Source organism: Pezoporus occidentalis, unplaced genomic scaffold, assembly GCF_034315485.1.
Source record: "Pezoporus occidentalis ecotype Australia unplaced genomic scaffold, CSIRO_AGI_Poc_V1 ctg11, whole genome shotgun sequence".
Taxonomy (NCBI): Eukaryota; Metazoa; Chordata; class Aves; order Psittaciformes; family Psittacidae; genus Pezoporus; species Pezoporus occidentalis.
This window is the reverse complement of record NW_026912886.1, coordinates 8,052,209-8,074,899: the sequence shown is the minus strand read 5'-3', so window position 1 is coordinate 8,074,899 and position 22,691 is coordinate 8,052,209. Positions and strand designations below refer to the sequence as shown.

Genomic DNA, 22,691 nt, shown 5'->3' with positions numbered 1-22,691 from the left:
GAAATGATACCTTTTTCACTTGAAATTTCTGGGTATTTCAGAGCTTCTAAAATAAATTCTGTAACTTGAGAAACCAAACATTTGTAAGTAGTTCATCTGTCTGCGGTAAGGTTTTTAAAGAAGAAATATACATATAGCACTTTCCTTAAAGTTTTTGGAGAGCATCCTGATTTTTTGGGGTTGGTGGTAACTTTTCCTCCTGTTCTGGTTACTCTCTATATCATGCAATCCTTGTATCTTCAGACTTAATTTACACTGTCAAACCCCTACCTCTCTGAAATCAAACTTAGATTTTATTTTGGCTGCGTTTCTGTTGTGTGATTTAGCCAGAGGACAGCACATCTGGGCAGCTGTGCTTACACCTTTACCTGTCAACTGGCCATTAAAAAGATGTTTTGACCCTGAAAGCTGATTCTGTATGGTGTGTGTTGGCCGGCTGGTTCCAGAGTCACCTTTGCCTTGTTCTTGCCCTGTTTATTCCCATGCAAAACACAATTTCAGTGGTACCAGCCACCTGGCCCTCCTTTGCCTTGATCCTTTGGATGAGACTTTCGGTGGTAGGAAATGGCAGGGCAGGCAGGAAATTGTGTGTTTATTTGGAAGTGATGATGCAAAAAGAAGGAACCTCTGAAGCTGAGGAATGTCTAAGAAAGCAAATAAAAACATCAGCACAAAGGTCTGAAGTTAGCGGGGGACAGTGGCAAGGAAAGCTCTTTCTCTGGTAAATTTAATTCACACTTTTTGCTAAATGTAAATGATAGCTTAGGAAAAAACTGCTTGGAATACGTAGTAAATGATGTTGCCAGGATACTTCCTGATCATGTTAATTAAACTGTCCCACAGATTTGGCTTAATTACTGCATAATTTGCATATTGGAAGTGGTGGTACGCATTACTAAAGAAAGCTCATATTCTGTTAGGAGAAAAAAACATTGTACATGAATTAATTTCGAGGGGAAGGAGTTCTAGACTCACATAATGATGTATCTTGAAAATAAAGTTGAGATTTTTGATAATGGCCTGACATATATCTCAGCCCTTTTTGCAAGATTACATTTTATGCTTGCTTCTCTAAGTTCCTTAGAGACCTCATCCCAACAGCTTTCCTCTTGTTGGCTATTTCTTTAATTACAAGAACCACTGTTGCTTTCAAGGTTGCTGGTAGTGAAGCAGATTTTAGTTAACTTGTGTAAAGTGACAGAATATTTGTCGTGAGGCCCACATTTATGCTGAATGTTGGTGATGCGCTTCACCACGCTCCCGAGTTAAACTCACTATTAAGCTATCAGTTTCTTCTTATAGAATCACAGAATTGTGGTTTTGTTGGTTTTAATTTCTGACATGTCTCTGTCATCCTACTTGGGGAGGCCCAAGGCCAAACGGAGAAATGGTGAAATATCACTTCAGTCTTCCAGTCTGAGGGCAGGTGTTGCTGATGGACGCCCTGCTTGGAGGCCTTGAGCTATCCCTGGTGCCTGGTGGGGTGGCAGGAGAAGCCATGTGCCTTTGTAACACTGAAAAAGAGGGGTTTGCATCTGCATTTCTGCCAGGGTAATTTTATAGCTCCTGTCCCTGCTGTTGCTTTGAGTTCAGTAACGTTTCTGCAGGCGTGTTTAACTGCAGGACTGTGACAGTGCTTTGGATAAAGAAGGCAAAACATCAAAATTCCTGCATGACATAAGACAAGATTGAAACTGGTTTGTTTTGGGAAAAAAAATCTTCTGAATACAGCAATTTCCCAATTTAGACTGCTAAGTGCTTTGGATGATATTGTTGCTAGGATATGCATTTCCAGTGTGGCTTCTACTTTTTAATGCTTTTTGATGTGTTTTTAAACAGGTGATCATAAACAGCACAATCACACCTAACATGACCTTCACTAAAACGTCGCAGAAGTTCGGCCAGTGGGCAGACAGCAGAGCAAATACTGTGTTTGGTTTGGGCTTTCCTTCCGAGCAGCAGCTGACAAAGGTAATGGGATGCACTGAATTTTGGCAAATCTGTCTTGTTTCTTATTAATGAAGAACTGCATATATCTATCCCACTCCTCCAAGCTGCATGCTTCTGCAAGTCCTCTTCATCCATGCAAGTTGCCTACCTCCTATATTTACCCAATGTCTGTATATGCAGGAGCAGGCAGTATTACAAACTCTGTAGCCAAAACTACAAATTAAATCTGACCACTGATAATGGTACTAGGAGATGATCTTGACGGTATCTTGCCCAGCATTGCTGAAAGCAGATGTGTTTTCAGATATTTACAGAAATAACCTGAACTCTATAGTATTTTTTTGGCATCTCCCTGGCTTATGTGCTCATTTCAGCTGAAAGTGGCACCAGAAGCAAAGGGAGCCACTGATACGCCAGGACTGTTGGCATTAGGGTTGCCTAATGTGTCTGGGGGGAAAGAGTTGCTGTCTCAGCCTCAGAAATGTACATTTTGATGACGTGCCCCCACTGGTAGCTAACTGAGGTAAAGGAGTTACCAGCCCCCAGGGCTTGCAGGTGCCCTTGTTTTGCAGATACCACTGCAGTGGTATCTGCAAAACTGCTCTCAGGAGGCTCAGTAAACTGATCTGGCTTAAAATAATACTGCATTTTTGGCATTTCAGCTCAGTGATGTGATTTGCAGCCCTGACTCAGAGCTGCTTTATCACAGACCTGAGGAGGTGGCAGTGAGTCGTGGCAGTGACGGGAGGATGAGCAGCCAGGGAGGTCTGACTCCAGGTTTGCTGGCAAAGCTGCCTCTCAAAGGGCAAACCTGGCCATGGGCTTGGTATTAATGCAACACTTCCCTGGCCCAGGGACTGGCTACAACAGCACACTTGTAAAGTCTAGAGTGCCTCTTGTCATGAATAACCAGCAGTTTAAAATACATCCTCTGTCATTAGATTAGTGCTCTTGCCGAGTGACAAGTAGCTGAGATGTTTGGTCATGTAGTAAAAAAACCCTACTTATCTAACACATAGTTGACACCTGAAGAATGGCTACTTGGCACTGGGTTTTGTCAGTTACCTAAACACTGTGTCCTTGGGCCTGGCACGCAGACTCTCATGTTGTCATCCTCTTGTATGCTTTGATAAGAAGAGAATCAGGATAACAAGATGTTTTTGTAGTGTCTAAAATAGCAAAGGCAGACCATTGCAAAAGGAGGACTTTTTAATCAACTGAATTGCAATAGGAATTTATTTTGCTATTTATAGGAATTTATTTATACTAATTTTATTTTACTATTTTACTAAATAAGAATTTGTTGGGATTTTGCAATTTCCAGAGAATCGTAATTTTTGCAAGTATTTCTTAAAGCATATTTTGCTTTTCATGATAAATTATTTTTGGATTTGGGATGTCCATAAAGGTGCCTTGGCAACAATCTCAGACCACCCAATAAATCACATGCAAAACTGTTCTTTTAAAAATGAGGTGTGGTGCTGGTTATGTTTTATGATGTTTATGCAAGTGTAGGGGACTGCTCATGTTCTTTGTCAAAGAGGTGTTGGTAGTAACTAATATGTAGTATCAGAATATGGGAGGATTATGGCAGACCTGGGGGAGCAGCTTGTTTTGAGTAACGGATAAGCATGATACAACGCAACCACTGGACACCAGATGAAAGAATTTAGCACCATTAGATAGTAATTTGTGACTGAAGTCACATATCTGCAACTGTATAGGTGACCACAGGGTGCTGGCTGAGGTTAAACCTACGCCACGTGCCACATGGAGCCAGTGGTGTTGAGGCTGGCTCAGAGGATGAGAGGTATAATGAGGCATAAGAATCATTTGGAGGTCCTTGCACTCCATTCAGAGAGGTTTTACCATATTGTCAAAAAATGTCCTAACATGTGCTCAGAATAAATTTAATGCTGGTATCAGAAAGCATCTCTCTAATGTTCACGTGGCCACACTAGAGCCAAGCTGTAAAACATGCCATGTGGGCACAGGGCCCTTGGCACCAGCTGTGTTTCTCTGTAGATTGGTTTGCACATCTGTTTGCACTGCACGATCTGTTGAAGAGCACACTGCCCACAGTACAGCCTTCTACTTGCAGGGAAAGGTTTCCAAATCAGCCGAAAGACTTTTTCTTGTCAGAATATCAAAGAGGAGCTTAAGGGGAGCACTTCTGAAAATGGCACAAGATGGTCTATCAAAAATAACCTAATAATCTGACAGTTACCTACCTGGAAAATATAAGAAAATCTGTTTTATTGCTACGATGCAAATCAGTGGGACAAAGATACCTCTTATCACCCATGCTCCTCAGTTTAATTATTGACCCGTTAGTAAGAAAGATCAGAGATGGTGAAGAGATTACAGAAGTATAAATGTATTAGGAATAGTGAAATAAAATTTCATTTTATATTGATATCATTATACTTTTATAAAAGAAATTAAAGATTGCCAGTTTTACTGGAAATAATTGAAACATTTAGGAGTTAGAAGGACACGCTAAAACTCCACTAAAGCAGAGATCAATAGCCCTGGCTTTAAATAATTAAATAAAGCTGAAATATGTCTGCTGAAAACAATGAATAACAATGAGACAGGAGAGGAGGTTAGCATGCCTAAAAACTTCTGCATGTTTAAGTATATTGGTTGGCCTAATAAAAGATATTGCCTCTTTGTAATGCCTTGCTTCTCTTGAGATACTTAAGCATTAATCCATACCTATAGGGAAAAGCAGTTCAAATTAAACATGAGCCATTAATGAAAATTGCATTCAGTGACCCAGTAACCTAATTACCATTCACATTGATTGGGAGAATCCCAGGGCTTAAAGTTGGTGTCATACTCGGGGTCCTTTTTCCCTCTTGCAGGACTCGCTGACCCTCCTATCCCCTCTTCCCACCCTGTGCCTCTAAAAGGTCTCAAGACATTATCCAGTCATTGCTACAGCCAAATTGAAACAGGAATCAAAGGAGAATTAATGGTGTGCCTGGGTGTGGTGAAAAGGCAGAGCTGGTGCTGTACAGGTAGTGATGTATTTTGCACATGAAGTGGTTAAGTAAAGTTTCTGCTATCATTCAGGATGCTTCAATGCAGACGTGCTACCTGAGGAGCTGTAGGTAGTCAAGGGCACAGGGACAAGGATTTATACAGGTGAGAAACCAGTAAACCCAGACTTTGCACATCAAAAAGCAACTGCACCAGCCTCTGGGAAGCACTGGACTTTATTTCCATTCATGCATGCACATTCTGTGTGGAGTATTTGCTGGCTGCTTTGTTACAGGGGAGAAAGCTCGGAGCAGAGCCTTCCCTTACCCCAGCATGCAGCACAGTCCCTAGGTCCAGCCTGGCTGTGCTAGAGCAAATTACTGGCCACTTTCTGGAGTAAATAGTCTTGTTTGTTGCTTATCTGCCTGGTACTGAGGGCAAACCACAGGCAAAGCGACCGGTGTGTTGTGGGTCACAGCATGGTGGTGCTCCCCAACAGGAACATCGCATCACCCAGCCTTCTGCAAACTGAGAGGGCGATGAAATATTTATGAGACTACTTTGGGTGGGAGCAGCTGTTTCATCTGACACTGGCACAATTTGTCAGTAGGAGACATAAAATATAATGCCAGATCAGGAGCTTAAAATTTATGCATACAAAATAATGCTTTTTAATGTATAAAATGTTAAGAAGGTCTATTTAAATACATATATTTTCCCAGGTTCCAAGCAGGCTGCAGATGTGAACAGCCTTTAAATAATTTGTGCAATGCACAGTAGCATCCTGGAGTCCCCATTAAATTTCACTGGGCAAGGCTCATAATCAAACAGTGTTTATGGGCTGCAGCAGCCTCAGACTAAAAGGCTTCATAAGTGTTGGTAGCAGCAGATCTTTTCCATATTGCAGCTTAGCCTCACTGTTTCCTGTGACATGGGAAGATACATCATATAATTCATGATGAACTATTGAAGTGGTGTTTAGTTGGCATTTCTCCTGCTCTGGTCTTTTTCTTCCTAATTTTGGGGAGCTTTGTCTGCCTGAGACCAGTGGTGGAGGAAAGGGAAGATGAAGGCAGTAAAGATGAAAGGAGGAATATGACAAGTTTTTTTCATTTGGTTTGGGGTATGTATAAGTTCATTGCCCCTTGATACCATATTTACCATGATTTCATTTACTAAACAGAAGATTAATTCAATTATTAACTAGGAATTTCACATTTGAAAAGCACTCCCTATTGTTGCAATTGTTTGATAGCTCAAAGTCAACTTAGATCTTGGAGTTGCCACATGGCTTTGTAGTATCAATTATTTGCCAATTATTTATGTTTGGGACAGAAGGAATCAGTTAGTGGAGAGAAAGCATCTCTCTAGTGTCTGCCAGTGATTAGACATTGTGGCTGTGCAGTCACTGTCAGAGACAGCCTCGAGGTCTGGGTAGCTTCAGAAACGCCTCTTCTGCTCCTGTAGCAATTAGCGTTGGTAATGTTCTTTGGGCTGTCACCACTGTGTTGCTGTGCTCAGAAGAGTAATCAAGTGAAAGGCTTTAATTTCATAACAAGTCAAGTGATCTTCAAAGTAGCTTTCAGAAATGGACTGTAAGTAAGATCTAGCAGGTAATAATTAGCTAAGAATGAAAACAAAGCAAAGGCAGTCTTTCACCACCATTTCTAAACAGCTGTCTTTATGTTGGTAGCAACACTAAAAATGAAAGGTAATATTTTAACTCTTAAAGCCAAAGATCTGACACTAAAATGGTGAAAAATTCAGTTATTTTATATTGTTTCTAAAAGCAAATGTGTTAAATACATGTGTTGGTGAACTAGAGACATGACTGAAATCTATTGTGCAATGAGATCATTATTGGTTTTATGTTGAAGATTAGCTTTGTTCAGTCATATGCAATTTTTTATTATGGAAATGTGGAATAATGCCCTTTTCTCCTCCACTCAAATAATTTCTCACAGCAGTCTCCTGTGTGCTTTATGAAGATAGCTGCAAAAATACAATTTGATAGATCACTTCCAATTCTTTCTGTTTTTTCATATTTCGTATAGTCCATGAAGAGCCCTCATAAATTTTTCATGCTTGCCCATAAAGATTTATTGTAAAAGAGAGACTCAGAACAGCCCTTTACTATTTCCAAGAAATCCAAGTGTAGAACTCATCGTTGATACAATATTTTAGAAATAATCAGTTTGTAATAGCTATTTTGTCACAGCAGGAGATACATTTTGTGTAAAGTTGGAGTTAAATCACTTAAGGCAAGAACGTAATGGAGTTGTTCCTAACAATCTTTATAGTGTTACAAAGGTAATCAAGTCATTTGTGTGTGTAGTGACCGCACATGCCATCAGATACCAACCACTGCTATCCAAGAGCACATATGTTGCATATGAAATTTCGGCTGTTGTATAGAAAACAGTTGGATTCAAGAACTCAATCCAGTTCTTGAGCATCGTCACAGGCCATACTGTACACCCCAAATTTCATCCATGGGGTCTGAGAATGATGTACGTGGGTTTGTTGGAGGTTTCCGTTTGTGTGTGTTACACAAAACACAGGTTCCTCCACATATAAATCCAGATTTCTCTTAGACCAGTTGGAGAAGATTTGTGTCACCAGTGTTTATGGTCCCAATATTTTACTGAGAGAGAGCATGCTAAATACCTGCTGTAAATCTGTAAGTCAGAAGACAAGGTTAGTAAGTGGGTTATGATTCTTCCCATTCCTCGACTATAAAATGTGAATTTTTTCATGCATTTATTTACAATTTTGTCATAAATATTCTGAATTATCTGAGGATATAATGGCAATCCTTTCATCTGTGAACTGCGCAATAAAATACAGATATTTATATTTTTACTTTTAACATGTCTTTTCTTTCTAGCATTTTGAGTTTCTCAAAACTGAGGCAAACAAGACCAAGGTGTTTTAGCAGAAAGACAGTTATCCATTCTCATGCTGGATGCATCTTAATTAAAAAAATAATGTATTACACCTTTTCTTCCATGTTTGCAATCATCCTTTCAAAACTTTAAACACTGCTTGGAGTGTTTAAAACCCTGCGGTCCTGATGGACTGTGATAATACTTGTATTTCAAAAGTGCCAGGCTGGCTTCAGAGCAGATGTCCTATAGCAACTTGTAGAGATTGGGATCGTTACTTTTCATCTTTATCATTCTTTCCCCTGCCTCCCCCAGCTTGATATAACCCCTTACAGGATGCATTCGGTCCTTTCCCTGAGGTCTTCTACCTTTATTTCATTTTTGCCATGAATAAGAAAATTATACTGGAAAAGCTGTGTTTTCATATGGCCCCATCATCCATTCAGATCTACCTTCTCATTTTTGTATCTCTTGATAATCCCTTGCTTGCAGCCTGCAGAGGAGCTCATTTGCATTCCTTAATTTAATTGACTTGCTTTTAGGAATAGAAGACATTGATGATTTTTTTTATCCAAACATATGCCTTTTATACTTCCAAATTTAACAGACTGTCAACACCAAGTGAAACGGAGGAGGGGGAGGAAATAAACAAAACCAAATCAAACCAGGAGGCATTAACAGCTCCTTTTTCTCCATGGGTTTTTACCGTGACTGGCCAGAGCTGCAGAGATGTCCCTCTTTTAGAAGCACCCCCATTCCTTTTGGAAGAACCTCCCTGCCAAAGAATTTAAAAGCTTTTTTCTTGCCAAAAACTTTTAAGTTATCGAAATTAGTTGCTCACTTTTGGAGATCCATTACCCACATAAACACAGTAATCTGAATTGTTTAATAGATGATAAATCATTTTGAGAAATATCTTTCATGCTTTTTCCAGTTTGCAGAGAAATTCCAAGAAGTAAAAGAAGCTGCCAAATTAGCAAGAGACAGATCTCAAGAGAAAATTGAGACCTCAAGCAATCATTCCCAGGTTTGTAATTTAGCTTTAATGCCTGTACGCATACAGGACAAATAATTTAAAGTTAAATTTTCTAAATGGACTATAACCAGCTTCTGGCAGCAAGCGTGAAGTTTATAAAATGGAGATTGCCAAAGGTAATTGTCAGCTGCTGGACATTAGGATTGTCACAGGAATATTTTTCATCCATCCATGCTCTTTGCCTTCATTAAAATCTAGTTTCTTTCAGCAATTCTTGTGCTGTTATAACTTATTTAATAACAGAGAAAGCCATACATCTTTTGGTTTGTACTGTTACACATAGTTTGGGTCACTGGAAAGTAAGTGAGTGTAGTGCTTCAGCAGACAGTAAATGAGATTGATCGAGATACTTCTTTTTGTCACCTAATCTACTTTTGTAGGAGTTTGGTTTGCCAATGGTGAGACTGACTTTTGTGGCCATAGTGTTTCATTGCCTAGGTGTGACTAATGGAAAGCTGTGGTGTGGGAACAGAGGCAGTGCTTTAGTGAGTAGTTGGAAGAAGCTTGTGTGGCGTATTTGTACAATGCAGTTTTCTAGACAGCACATCTTGATACAGCCAAGCGCCTCTTGTCTAGGGAGATCTGGGTTTCTTACAAATTGAAGAAATTGGGTGTTGTCCCAATCTGTCTGTATGTTTAACTTTTATTTCATAAACACTGCATTAGGCAAGAATGAATCCTGTTCAGTGGGTGTTCTTGGCCTGGGCTAATGTTTGGAGGAACGTTAGATGAATTTTGATCAGAAAGGAATTCAGATGCGTTATTCACATACAAGAGTGAACTAACCCTTTTTGTTGGGTTCACAAATATTAATCTGAGAGGCTACTTTGAATACTCATTTTTTTAAAGACTTTGGTTATAGCCTTTATGGTTCACCTTGTCCTTAGTTGGTGATCACCCCGCAGTGAATGAATGGTATCTCTATGGAGAAGCAGTGCCTTCGTTTTTTGTTTTTTGTTTGGACTTTGTGTGCTTCCAGATGCACTGTATTGTTTCATTATCTTAAAAAAAAACACCACAAGCCTTGTCATGAAAACACTTAAAAATATTTCAAACACTTTAAACTGCCATTTTGTATTAGCATTATATTTTTTTCATTTTTTTTTAAACAGATCAGCTTTGCAGCCAAGATGTAAAGGGTATGTGTTTGTTCTGCCAGGAGAGCATCTGCAGCCTAGGTCCCAGCAGGGTGGTGTGGGCACAAGATTACAAAGAAATTGATGTGGTGGGAGATGCAGGGGACACCCGGTATTCATTTGTGTGTTGTGCTGCAGGAATCTGGACGTGAAACACCATCTTCCACTCGAGCATCTAGTGTGAATGGGACAGACGATGAGAAGGCATCACATGGAGGTCCTGCTGAGGCACATCTCAAGTCTGAGAATGATAAATTAAAAATTGCTCTAGCCCAAAGGTGAGTTCCCTTAATACCTAAATTGCATTGGAATAGCATGCTGTAATTATCTGATGGCTAATGAGATTAACAGAAATTATTCAAATATAATTGCATTAATTTAAAATGATACAACAGAATGGATGAATGAGCAGATTTCAGCAAGTACCTCCCAGTATGCAGTTGAGAGATATTTACCATTTAGTCTTTTCCTGTTCTACTTCGTGATGAAATAAGATATCTTTTACTCTGCTGATGCCAGCTCTCAGAACCACCTTCATTTGTGAAGTTTTTGAGCTACAGAAATAACATTAAAACCATGGGGGAGCAATTGCTGCTGATAACATGTGAAACCAATCTCTCTTCCTCTTTGAGTCTGCTATATTTACTTTGATGAAAATAGATATGGATATGTAAAATTATAAAAGGGAATGAACTCAACTGGAAAAGTTGAAGTAAGAAATATAATTTCATCAGTCTGCTTAGAAGTCTTAGGGGAATGTTTCTAAAGCTGTGGACAGTGCCCCTTGAAGCCACATTTTTTGCTATTTGCTTTGATAAATTAATTTGAAAATGCTGAGAAGAGTAATTTGCAGCCATAGTGGAAACACAGGCATTGGAATATGCAAAGTTACAACATTAAAATAGAATAATTCTCTACTGGGATCTTGCCTTATCTGCCTCTTGCATGTGAATATATCTGTCAATGGAAATACAATCTATCAGGATCAGGCTACTCTTAAGCTATTTAAATTAAGGCACAGCACCGCAAGCAGCATTACCCATATATTATGCATATATGCTATCTGAAGCACACCATCTCTCTTTATTGACATTTCAATAGAGTAACCTATTTCAAATCATAACGTTTGTGCATTCCTCCTGCTGAAGACACCTCCACAGGCAAGTAGCAACTAGCATGGAGGGAGTTTCAAAGCCTTGCTTCCATTCACTCTCTATTCTTGTGCTCTATACTGCAGCTTGGAGCTTTGGGGAATGAGTAGTTTAATTCTTCAGCATTATCTAACACTTTTGTGTTTAAGGCTGAACATTAAAAAAAAAATCACATCTAGATGGTGTCAACCGCTGACATCTTCTGTTCTGAACTACTACATCAGCTGCAAATGTGTAGTTGCTTTGTTGCATGGGTACCACATCCCCAGGCCTGCAGTGCAGAGGTACTTGGTGAGGCACAGCCACATGGCTCTGGAGGTGGGCAGAACGTGTTTGCAATGGTGGAGATCCCAACTGTCAACCCTACAGCCTGCTTCAACAGCAGGACTTTTGCTCCTAACACACCGGTCACTGTTGCTGGCGTTAATAGATCCCTGTGTTTTGGCAGAGACAGTCAAATTAAGGCTTATGTTCTTCTCAGGCAGGCAATTACGTACATAGGAATATTCTTGATGTTATAACAAAAAATTATTGGTCAGCTCACACCAGTGGTGGGTGAGTTCGCAGTCAGGTAAAGAATAATGATGCACAGGTTTATCAGGTGAAGCCATCTGATGGTGCCCTGTTTTTCTCAGTTCAACCAACGTGAAGAAGTGGGAGACGGAGCTGCAGACACTGCGGGAGAGCAACGCCCGGCTGAGCACAGCGCTGCAGGAGTCCGCAGCCAGCATCGAGCACTGGAAGAAGCAGTTCTCAGCCTGCAAGGAGGAAAATGACCAGCTCAGGGGCAAGGTAACAGAGCATACCCACAGGAGAGCCATCTCTTCCAGTTAGCTGATCCTGCTGCTGCTCTTTCTCTTGAATCTCTGCTGCTTTGTGTGTTAGGAGACAGATTTTGTCTCGGAAAGAGAGGTGGGCAGGGGGGGTTTAAGGCAGCTGTTTCCCTCTGCACACAGTGGGCACGGAAGTTCGAAGGGCTGGGGATCAGTGGGAGGACTGGTGCTGCTGCGTTACATGAAGCTCCCTGACTCTGGAGTTCGAAGACTTAGTGTTAGCAGGGGTTGCTGGCCAGGGTGATAGAACAGTAGGGTTTTAAAAGTGAGAATACTATTGCATATCCCTTTCAAAACTCACTTAAATACTGCCAGATGATGAATGAGCAGAAGGTGTGGTTTATGGCCTGGTTGCCCATAGGAAACTAAGCTGGGAACAATACAGTATTAGAAACAAATCCTGACAGTGGGCAGGGGAATGAGGACATCAGTTATGTCTGTGAGCTGGGTCCTCCAGCACTAATGCTGGGCACATCAAGAGGCATCCTGGGGCAACCTTTTTGCAAGGCAGATACTCTCTACCTATTTGCATGTATTTTGGGTGTGCACAGTGATAATTCAGAGTCCAGTCCAGAGCTGTATTAACTGATGTTACATTACAAAATAGTATTAGTTGTAACATGGTTTGCGTTCCTATATCCAGTCTCTTTTGGTCAGGGGAGAAGTGAGAGACTGGAACAGAATGTTGTAAGAAAAGACGATTTATTGCAGTGTAGTTTTTTAGTTTTCTGTACTGTTGCACAGAAAAGTTGTTCTCATTAACATTAGCTGATGAAACATGCCACGTCTCAGTAGCTGTAGCCTACATATGAAAAGATTATCAAAACCCTGCCTTACTACGGCTGCAAAGTCATCATACCAGTGACTAGCCAGGCTGTGCAGCAACGCTGTCTGTGTAATGTTCTGTCTTTCTCTACATGAGAGGTTTTCTGAGCTTTACTCCCAAGTAGGCTCCTTGCTTGGCGCTCGTGCTGCACCACTGCAGTGCCCTGGGAAGTTCCATCTCCTTTATTAATTGGGTCAGAATTTTTTGCATATTGCTCTACCTTCAAATAAAGGAAGTTATAATCCCAAAGCAACATGAAGCTGAGAATTAAAGTGCGTACTTTAATGAGCTGGCCCATCTCCTGAGGGTGAAGCCCAGAGCTGGTAGCAGAACGTATGGAGAGAGCAAAGCACATCTCCGGGCAAGAGAACAAAGTGGCATACGTTGCTCTGGATTGGTTCTCTCCCCAAAGTTTTGATGATGTGTCTGTCCCTTGAACTCCAGCTAGAATAATAAGCAACCCCTGAGGAGGCAAAGCTGGGAGCACCAGAGAGATTTCTTCTCCTTGCTGTGTTAAGAAAGCCCATCCCTTATAGTCTTGTGTTGGTTTCGCAGAAGTGAAATGCAGATTTTATCCCCAGCTCCGCTTATTTTAGCAGCTCAGTGTTTTGTGCATTCCTGAGTACTTATATGAGATACTGTGCACGAGAGAATAAACACAGTCCCGGGGCTTCCTAGTGGAAGCGCAAATTGGCTCTTTTTAAGGAAAGAAGCGATAGTTTGAGTGCAGTGAGTCAAGTGCTATGATTTAGGAAACAGATCCATGACAAATTAAAATTGCCCATGCTTCCCTCTGTTCACTGGAGCAGTGCCCATTTCCATCAGCTGGGTTCTGCCCCAGATTCTCAGAAATCTGAAAAGTTTCACCTAATGTCTGACATTTCTTAAAGATTGAAGAACTGGAGGAACAGTGTAATGAAATAAATAAAGAGAAGGAAAGAAATGCACAGCTGAGTAGACGTCTCCAGGAACTGGAAACAGAACTTCAGGACAAAGAGCTGGTAAGTGCCCTGAACCCAGATATTACATGCTTTAGAGTTTGATTGGGTCTGTCTGCTTCTGACTTGGAATGTAGATTTATGGGCTGGCTCACCTACAGCCAGAAGCAGCCCAATGTCTCCGGGTGTTGCCTGTTCCTAGTTTTTTCATGTACAGCTCCTTAGCAACAGTTTGATAGAGTCCCTCAGTCTCAGTTTCATGACGTATTTTGTGCTGTGACAGCACGCTTTAATTTGGCAGGGGTTAACAAACATGATACTTTCATATACAACATTTTACCTCTAACAGAAGAGCTCAAGTGGTGATACTTGTTGCCCAAAGCCAGACAGATGTATGCAGAGAACAGTTTTGTTTGCCAGTCCCCATCCCAGAATTCACATAGACATCAGCACCATCATTAAAAATACATCATTTACAAAATCATATGGCATTTGTGTAACAAGTCCTGTTTATTTTCCAGATGGCTGGTAGTCTTCAGCTTTGCCATTTTACAGTGTCCCTCTGATCTCAGGACTAATGCCAAAAGTGAGAAATTCAGATTCATTTGGAGTACCCTGGTTTGTCCTTTTGACATACAGGGTGTCCATTTTTCTAAGGAGAATGATACTGATGGCTTCAAGCCCCTGAACAGTGGTGAAAATAATGGGATCCTTGTTTTTTTCCTTCATTACAGTGACCAAATGCTCTGTGCTAGATGAAGAGAAAAAGCTTCCCAGCAGGTGCAATAAAGTTTGCCATGTGCCATTGCAGCATCTCTGCTGGTGCTCTTAAAAGCAGTGCTGTTAAGGGGTTTTAAGATAGCACAAGGAAATAGTTTAGGGAGACGGATTTTGATGAAGATTATGAATATAATCTTTTTCAGCCCCATATTTCAAAGGAAAATATTGTGCTTTCTTCCCAACCTTTCTGTGGTAATAGCATGTATAATAACCCTTATATTCTGCTAGTGTTTTCTTCAAGGTTCACATTTTTACAGTACCAAATGAACCAGAAAATTGATTGACTTGTGAACATCGCGTACCTACCTTCCATTTACACTGGCAGTATACCAACTTGTTTTCAGACTGCATACTCACATTAGCAGGTGCTTCATTAGGTCTACACCACCCATATGTAACCTTTTTCATGGTCTGCAATTCAAACCAGCATGAAGCCTGCTCATAGACATTGCCATGCAAGAGGAGCTACTGATATCCTCTTCGTGTAGGAAATGCAGAGAGAAAAATGTAAAGACATGGGAATCAGGACAGAGCTACCTAGTGGAGTATTTATATTTATATATGTGTATATATATGTGCGTGTATATATATATGTATATATCATGTGCCATATCCTATATATAGTGTGTCTATATATACACACAGTAATATACTATATATAGTAAGTATTACAGTATAGTAGTTATATATGTAGTAAGCATATATAGTAGAATATAATTATATTTTGAGATGTAAGCTCCGTGGCATTATTTGTGAATATACATATATACGTGCATGGTAGTGGGCACAACTGAAACACAGGAAATTCCAGCTGAATATGAGGAAGAACTTTTTAACTTTGAAGGTGGCAGAGCACTGGAACAGGCTGCCCACAGAGGTTGTGGAGTCTCCTTCCCTGGAGATATTAACAACCTGCCTGGACATGATCCTGTGCAGCCTGCTCCAGATGACCCTGCATTAGCATAGAGGTTGGACTAGATGATCTCCAGAGGTCCCTTCCAACCCCAACCATTCTGTGATTAAATGATGTGTTTTGGAATGCAGACATTCTATTTTGATTATTTTACATCCACATACTTTGCAGAATACAATAGAATATGCAAAACCATTTCATAGTCCCAAATTTCCATTATGTTTTAAATTGAAGCTTGCACTAATGTATTTTTTTTTCTTTATGCTTTCAAAGGAACTGGAAGAGCTTCGAAAGCAGGGTGAAATTATACCACAGCTAATGTCAGAATGTGAATCTGTATCTCAACAATTACAGGTACAGTTAAGCAATTAAATTAATTTTCAAATAGTTGATACATTTATTTTTTCATAAATAAATGCTTTTATCTGTTCAGACCTCAGTGTTTGGAGGCAAAAGAGCTCTAGTTTGTAAAATGTTAATTACATGCAACATATACCATGCCCTTCTCAGCACAGGAGTAAGTAAATAGCTCCATTTCTTTGCCTTGCCGTCTGCAGAAATTGGTTTGCCTGGGATTGTGCTGCCTGTATCTCCTGCGGATTCCAGGCTATCCTGTATCCCATATTTCTGCTGGCCTGGGCTTGTGGAACCGTACCACAGCCATGTGTGTGTGTCGAGCAACGCACCAAGACCTGCGGCTAATTGCCGCAGTGGCACCAGGGAAGGCGTTTTGGAAAGAAATGGATGAGCATGGTTGCACATAACCAGGGAAAGGAGTTCACCTGAGGATGCATTTACATGCTGTGTCATTCCTTGCCAGCATCAACTAGCTCGCTGTGGCTTTGTTTTGCACAAGTAGCTGGTCTGCCGGGGGGTGCTCAGGCAGACTGGAGCTCACTGGGCTGCTGGAGCCCTATCCAGGCAGTGGCTGGGCTTTGGGCATCACTTGTTAAAGTCAGGGCTTGTGCAAATGCAATAAATCAATAAATGAAAGGAGAGCAGATGTAAGCAGTATCTCATCAATGATGTAAAATCCAATCAAATAAGCCATAATTCTGATAATCTAAAATCATTTAGAAGGCTGCTGAGGAGTGCAGATACTGATATTGTAAAAACACGAATTTCGTTTGGTTCAGGGTGGTAAAGTATGTCATCTGTGGCTTTTGATGAGAATATGTGCTTACATGTATGCAATAGAGAACAATAGGCAGAAGAGCTAATGAGAGGGGAAAATAATTGAATGAACCGCAGCAAGGGAGGTGTTACATGGGGGCCCTGTTCCTTGCACTAGTGCTCACAGGGAGTTGAGCTTTAAAAAACACCAATAAATCCAAAGGTGCTGAATAAAGCAATATTATTCCTCAGACAGTATTTTCTAAGCTTGTTTTCCAGTGTTAAACCACCATAGATAATACTGTATATAATTGGTGGCACAGTGTCTAATACTGCAACTGTAGCTATGACAGAAATATATGCACAGTGCATGACTTAAATCCAGCTGAATTTTAAGATATCCACCAAGTGACAAAATCTGATGCAAAGCATCTTTTCCAGTTAATATGTGTCCTTTCCTGCGTGGGCTTTCTTTCCTTTTCATCTGACTAGCACACCACTTGCTCTTGTTAATCAGTTTGCAGAAGTCAAAGCAAAACTTTTACAGCCCAGCTGTCATTTATTGCTTTACCCTACTAAATGCTGTTCATCCTTCTTCTCTATGATTCATCTTATTGTCTCTTTTGTCTTTAAGGCTGCTGAGAAAAAGAACAAAGATCTTGAAGAGAAAGTCAGAACGCTAAGGACAGAAGTGGAAGAGAGCAAACATAGGCAGACCAACCTTAAAACTGAATTAAAGAATTTTTTAGATGTACTAGATGGGAAGATAGATGAATTACAAGATTTCCGACAAGGACTGTCTAAACTTGGGGTTGACAATTAGATGGCAATAGAATTTTTTTTGTAATCTAGGGTCTGGATGTTTGATGTTTTGTTGATCCCAAATGTGTGTTTTACAAAATATAACTAGAATGTTCCACTTGTTTGCATTGGTTTTGTACATAGAGGCTGCGAATTTGCTGTGGGGGGTTTGGGATTATTTCTTTCATCTGTTTATTTTTCAAACCAATCATGCTGCTCACTGAATTTTGTTGAGATTAGAAACTTCATATATTGCTGCTCTGGTTTCGTGGGGTTGGGAACAGGTAGAGGGTTCTGTCTCAGGAATCTGGAACTAGATCTACCTTAAAATGAATATGCAGTTAGTTGTTGCAGGGAAATTTATATCTTTCTTAAGGGCTGTTGCAACCATAGAAACAGAAAACTAGTCTTTTTCTTGTCCGGACTATCGGCAATCCTACAACATCAACTTTTATTCCTTGGTGGAGCAGACAGAAGATTAGAGATTAGCTGGAACTCCTGCAGTGTGTAAAATGTGCCTGTGATGAGCTTCAGTCAAGTGAATCACTTCACATAGATATCAGTATCTTTAGGGACCATGTCAATCAGGCCTGATTCACCAAAAAATAAATCCAGTGGATATCAGATGAACTCCGATACAGGTTGCATGTGCTTGCCTGGACCCATACAGCACAAAGTCAATGACATAGAAATGTATTTCAGCTCTTCAAGTCAAGCATCTTACTCTGTAGGTGAGGACAGCTTCTCTTGCTTGGCAAGGCCATCTCTCCTTGGCCTTCAGTTTTGAACCCATATAGTTCCATCATTATGTGCATCTGTAAAAAATGCCCACCTGAGTCTTGGGACCAGATATGTATTTTAGAAAGTGATATGTTGCTGGCTTCCACACAGGGTGCATGCACCTCTGTGCAACTTGATCACTGTTGATTAACTTCTGCAGTAGTGAAGGGGACATTGATCTGAAAAGCAATACAAGGTTTCTTGAAGATGATGCTCAGAAGCACGTTTCTGCCCAGGAGTCTGGCAGGGTCATGACCACGTGAAATCAAAATCCTTTCCAATGATTTCTGCATTCTCACCTTGCGTGTCTTTGACAGTAGGGTGGGAACTGGTCACAAAGGTAGACTGTCCAAAAAAACCCCAACCCAAACAGCAGAAATGCTGTCGTATGCTCAAACCGGTTATTCAGCAGCTCTAAGCATGTGTTGAGAAATGCAAGGTTGTACACTGGGCTCCAGTGAGAAGGAAGTCCACTTTGTCACAGACAGGGATGTAAAAACGGCCAGAGAGGAGAATTCAGACCAAGTTTTGCCCTTGCCCCTATGACTGCTTTCAGCTTCTTTCTCTTCTTTCTCCATAACATGGTTTGAGAATCTTTTTACATGGGATCTGAATTAATTCAGAAGAGAACTTTTGTTTATGTGACATTATTGTTTGCTTAATTCAGGTGAAAGCTGAGTTAAGCACAGTGTTAGTGCATTACAGCAGTGATTGCTAAAAAATGGTCATGCTTTACTTAGGGGCTTTTTTGTTTTCTCAGCACATCTCAATTATAAAAGTGACCTTTAAAAGAAAGGTGAGTTATTATGAAACATGCATTGAATATCTTTTACACATGGATATATAATCCCCGTGCTGGAGATAGGTTCTGTCTGCAACTGTCCCTTGAATTTTTATCTGTTACCGTTGCATTACCTTCGATCCCTGGTTTTTAGACTGGACTACTTTGTGCATTTTTGCTTTTACTCCTTTTAAACAATGATGTGAAGCCAGGACCTTGCAGAAGCATTGTGACCTCTTTAAAAAAAAGTGTTGTAGGCTCTTGATATTTAAAAATAAAAATACAAATAAAAACACAAATAAAAACCAGGTCCATAGCATGGAGGCGTGTGAAAATTAGACTTTGCCAGTAGGGAAGAGTCAGCAGTTGCATAATGTGGGGTTAGATCAGACTGCTCAAAACTGAAAATGACGTCAGAAACTCTGTGTGGTTGTGCACAAGTAGTCTGCATTTTTAGGGTTTTTATTTTATAGCAAGTCAGATAAACACCATAATTTCACAGGAAGTTAATGGTCCTGCTTCTCCTCTCCTTCCATGCTGCTTTAGAGTTCCTGAACTGCAGCTGATCCCTGCATCACTTGGGAATCACAGGATAACACAACTAAGAGCTGCAGTACAGCCAGTCAGGGGCCTCCTCGTCAACAGTGGTTTATTGCTTTTGCACTGAGGACCCTGCTCCATCTTCTGGCTCCTTTTTCTTGTTGAGCAGTCTTCGGGCTTCCTTCCTGGTTTTAACACAAAATATGATTTTTAACAGGAACCTGGGTAGATGGAGTTAATCTTGATTTTTTTTCTACTTTAGCTGGGTCTATCTCAGATCCAGTTCGTTATGAATGTATTAAGCCGCTCTTAAAATGCAAGAAAAGTGTTTCTATGGGACTGCATCGATTTAACAGATGGAGCTTAATGCTGGTGCATTAAACCAGTGCATAGCTCTGACATGGGTGGTTATTTCTGGGTGCTTCGTGCCCACCAGAAGAACGGTGGGGGTGTCCTTAGAGAAATCTCTACCCTGTCTCTTCGAGTTTTGTCCCAAATGTATGTTTTCCTTATCTGCTACTGCTCTGAAACTGAGTTGTTTGTTAAGGAAACTGAGTTGTTTGTTAAGGAAACTGAGTTGTTTGTTAAGGAAACCGAGTTGTTTGCTAAGGAAACTGAGTTGTTTGTTAAGGAAACCGAGTTGTTTGTTAAGGATAGAGCTATATGCTGTGAGAAACTCCACCATCCAAGGTCTTGCTATAATTACCTTCTTTCTCTCTTTTTCCTTCCCAACAGCAGTAAGTTGAGAGCTTCTATGTATAATCACTTTAAAACCTCCCCCAAACTCCATCTCTTTTAACCTTTCTGCCTCTTTCACTGTACTTTTCCAAAGTGTGCTAGGAAGAGGCAGTGGGTGCTCTCAGAAGTGTTTGTTTGGATGCCAGCCTGGCCTCATTCCTGCCCCAGATAGGAGCCCCATGTGCCTGCTGGGTGGGGACCACTGGTCTCACTGCTTATTCCTTGATGCTCTGTGGTGGCTCAGCAATAACCCCTGTGTGTCATACTGTGACCTCCACTCCTCAGGGACTCATCCCAATGTTGAAATGCCTCCTCCTTCCCAGTGGGAACACCAAGGCAGCCAGTTTCCCCCACCAAAATGCCTGCACCGTCCTACGGATGCATTTATTCTTCTTTTTGTGCTCACTGGGGATTCAGCCCATCCCCGTGGGCACCCCAAACCAGGAGCTGCACTCAGCTGGCAGCCACCTGCTTAGGGATGGCCCCAAACCCTGGTTTCCCCATGCCATCAGCAATGAAGTAGGTCATCGCTCCATTTCCATTGAGCCTGAGTGGAGGTGTCTTTATACAAGGTGTATCTCAGCTTGGGCAATCAGTCATGGGTTGTCTTTCTGGACACAGTTTTTTCCCTCTGCGTGGTTGATGGCAGGGTCTATCCTACCTCAGTTACATGGTCTTTTGTTAATAAGGGTCTTGTGCTTGGCACTTCCCATGCTGATACCTGTCAGCTGCAGCACCGCAGATCCCACCTCACTGCCCATCCTGCCTGCCCGGCCCCAGTGCCAGCAACAAGCTGGTGGCTCTAGCAAGAGAAATCTGTGCTGGCCTCTTCTGACACTGAGTTAGAGAGTGTCTTAGTGCCTTCCAGGCTTACCAATGCGATGTTCCTTTGAGCTGGTGTTAGAGCTGCTGAATAATGGTGGGGTGGTGGTTTTTTGGTGGCCAAAAAGAGAAACAAACAGGTCTACTTTGTATTAGCATAAAGCCTAAAAATATTCAGTGACATAAAAATACAGGGACATAATTGTTTCTAAGGGAAAGAATGTTCTGTTAGATCTGTTATTTCACATTTTGGAAAATGACCTTAGTCTCATCTTTGAATAAATTATTTCCAAATTAAAAACTGAGACATTTTTTCACACCCCAGAATAAAGGAGGTTAACCTTCTGCTCTTTCTCTGCTTGGCTGGATCTTTATTTGCTGATTTTGACTCAACTTCACAAATAGTTTTTTATTTGGTTTAAAAGTGCATTTTCAGCAAAATTAGTACTTTTCAGTGTTCTGTCTACATCTAATTGGTGTCTCCTTTACTGAGTGAGCTCACTGGAAGGAAACTGTCCCTTCTGTAAGAATTCCAGTGCCACCTCTCACTTTCTATATTCTAGCATTCGAAAGATGCCTTTTTAAAGATAGATTTACACTGGGTGCATCCGTGCCCAGAAACAAATGTTATTTAGACAATGCTTGTTTTCCAGACAACACCTGATTTTATTTTAATGTGAGTGATTTAGGGTGAATGCTTTTTAAAGCTGTTCAATGAATTAAGAAGGGCAGGAGTGGCTTTTGCTGTTCCCCCTTGCTCTCCCTGCCACTGCCATTGCTTTGGAGGAGCATCAGCAAAAGCATTTGCGGTGTTAAAGCAGGTGCTTACTCTATGCTCATCCTATGGCTTGTTGGGCTCAGGGACCCCATGTCTCCCTCTCAACAGTTGTCTGTAGGTTTCTGCACTCTATGCTGTGTAACTTTTATTTTTCAAGTGTTCATTTTCTCCCTTATTAGTTTCTTGCCACCTTTGGCTGCTTCATGAATGACAGGAGAAATGACTGGTGGGAGTTTCTCAGCTACAAGACTGCTCTTCATTACGCTCTTCCGAATGTTTATCTCTGCAAAACCCTTCAAAGCATCAGTGGCTTGTAAGGAATATAGTGCTGTCTTCCTGAGCCTACGGGTTAACAGAGATAAAACTGCTATCAGGGTGAAATGCCTGGCTCAGCTCAGCGTGTGAGTGGTGCTGAATCTGAAGGGAAGAGGTATAAGGGAGGGATCAGCAGCAGCAGCAGCAAATTTTGACAGTTGTTTCAGCAGAAGCTTCAGTGAAAGATGTGCTCTGCCTACGAGCTGTGGATGTGCCAAAGGTCTAGGATGGCCACGCTGACCTGTCAGCTCACCCGTCTTTGTCTGGGCAGTTCTGGGCTTGTCAAGCCTGTCTATCAAAAAGTCCTCAGTATATCACAAACGTGGCAGTGTGAGGGATGGAAAGTGAATGCCCACACACAGAGCTGAGCAGCGCGAGAGCATTGCAGCAATGCCCTGGTTTATTGTCAGCCACTTCCAGTCAAAAATAGGAAAAGCTGTTGCCATCCCATGCAGGCTCAGCAGTACCAGAGACCTTGCAGAAGGGCATGTTCACCTTCTGGAGGGCTGCGAGGCAGCAAGGACTCCCAGGCTGGGCTGGTGGGTCACAATTTAGTAACAGTAAGACAGAGCTAACCTAAGGTAATTTTC

At 41.2% G+C, this 22,691-nt stretch overlaps 1 protein-coding gene across 1 annotated transcript in view; it reads left to right on the top strand.

The window, feature by feature from the left end:
• The window catches only part of HOMER2 (homer scaffold protein 2), a 56,625-nt gene extending 39,160 nt beyond the window's left edge, over nucleotides 1–17,465 (top strand). The window contains exons 3-9 of the mRNA XM_062629576.1: nucleotides 1,840–1,971; nucleotides 8,755–8,847; nucleotides 10,131–10,270; nucleotides 11,779–11,935; nucleotides 13,693–13,803; nucleotides 15,707–15,787; nucleotides 17,181–17,465. Of these exons, the coding sequence (XP_062485560.1) occupies nucleotides 1,840–1,971; nucleotides 8,755–8,847; nucleotides 10,131–10,270; nucleotides 11,779–11,935; nucleotides 13,693–13,803; nucleotides 15,707–15,787; nucleotides 17,181–17,369 (903 nt within the window). The 3' untranslated portion in view covers nucleotides 17,370–17,465. The remainder of the gene's footprint in view (nucleotides 1–1,839; nucleotides 1,972–8,754; nucleotides 8,848–10,130; nucleotides 10,271–11,778; nucleotides 11,936–13,692; nucleotides 13,804–15,706; nucleotides 15,788–17,180) is intronic.
• Nucleotides 17,466–22,691: the final 5,226 nt, after the last annotated feature.